The sequence below is a fragment of the Cyprinodon variegatus genome, unplaced genomic scaffold (assembly GCF_000732505.1).
Source record: "Cyprinodon variegatus isolate N-32 unplaced genomic scaffold, C_variegatus-1.0 Scaffold1365, whole genome shotgun sequence".
Taxonomy (NCBI): Eukaryota; Metazoa; Chordata; class Actinopteri; order Cyprinodontiformes; family Cyprinodontidae; genus Cyprinodon; species Cyprinodon variegatus.
This window is the reverse complement of record NW_015151818.1, coordinates 165,052-165,612: the sequence shown is the minus strand read 5'-3', so window position 1 is coordinate 165,612 and position 561 is coordinate 165,052. Positions and strand designations below refer to the sequence as shown.

The window sequence follows — 561 nt, the reverse complement described above, 5'->3', positions numbered from 1 at the left end:
GCGCCGGAGGGCCAGACTGCCATCCTCACATCTGGACCTCCACCTGACAGGTAAACATGAGGCTGTGGTGCCATGCAGGCGCCGGAGGGCCAGACTGCCATCCTCACATCTGGACCTCCACCTGACAGGTAAACATGAGGCTGCGGTGCCATGCAGGCGCCGGAGGGCCGGACTGCCATCCTCACATCTGGACCTCCACCTGACAGGTAAACATGAGGCTGGGGTGCCATGCAGGCGCCGGAGGGCCGCACTGCCATCCTCACATCTGGACTTCCTCCTGGAAGAAATCCAACAATCCAACCCAGGTTTTCCAGTACCAACAGTTTTCCAGTCTTTGCTGAAGAAAACCAGTGATGAGCTTCAGGATCCAGCTTCTGCAGGTGAGGTTCACTTTTATTGGTTTCTATTGTCTGTAAAGGAGAGAAGAAGAGCAGCAGAAGTGACCTGTGATTGGAGGCCGAGTCCGGACTCGGCTCCATGTCAGACAGGAAGTGGAGAAGTAGCGCAGAGGAAACGCCATCAGTTACTGAGTTTCTACCTCAGTCAGTTCTATAACCTGCT

The 561-nt window shown here is 55.3% G+C and overlaps 1 protein-coding gene across 1 annotated transcript in view; it reads left to right on the top strand.

The window, feature by feature from the left end:
* Position 1: 1 nt before the first annotated feature.
* atad5 (ATPase family, AAA domain containing 5) overlaps positions 2-561 on the top strand; it is a gene marked incomplete at its 5' end in the record, with an annotated part of 10,389 nt that continues 9,829 nt past the window's right edge. Inside the window, one exon of the mRNA XM_015402549.1 lies at positions 2-380. Within this exon, the coding sequence (XP_015258035.1) occupies positions 2-380 (379 nt within the window). The remainder of the gene's footprint in view (positions 381-561) is intronic.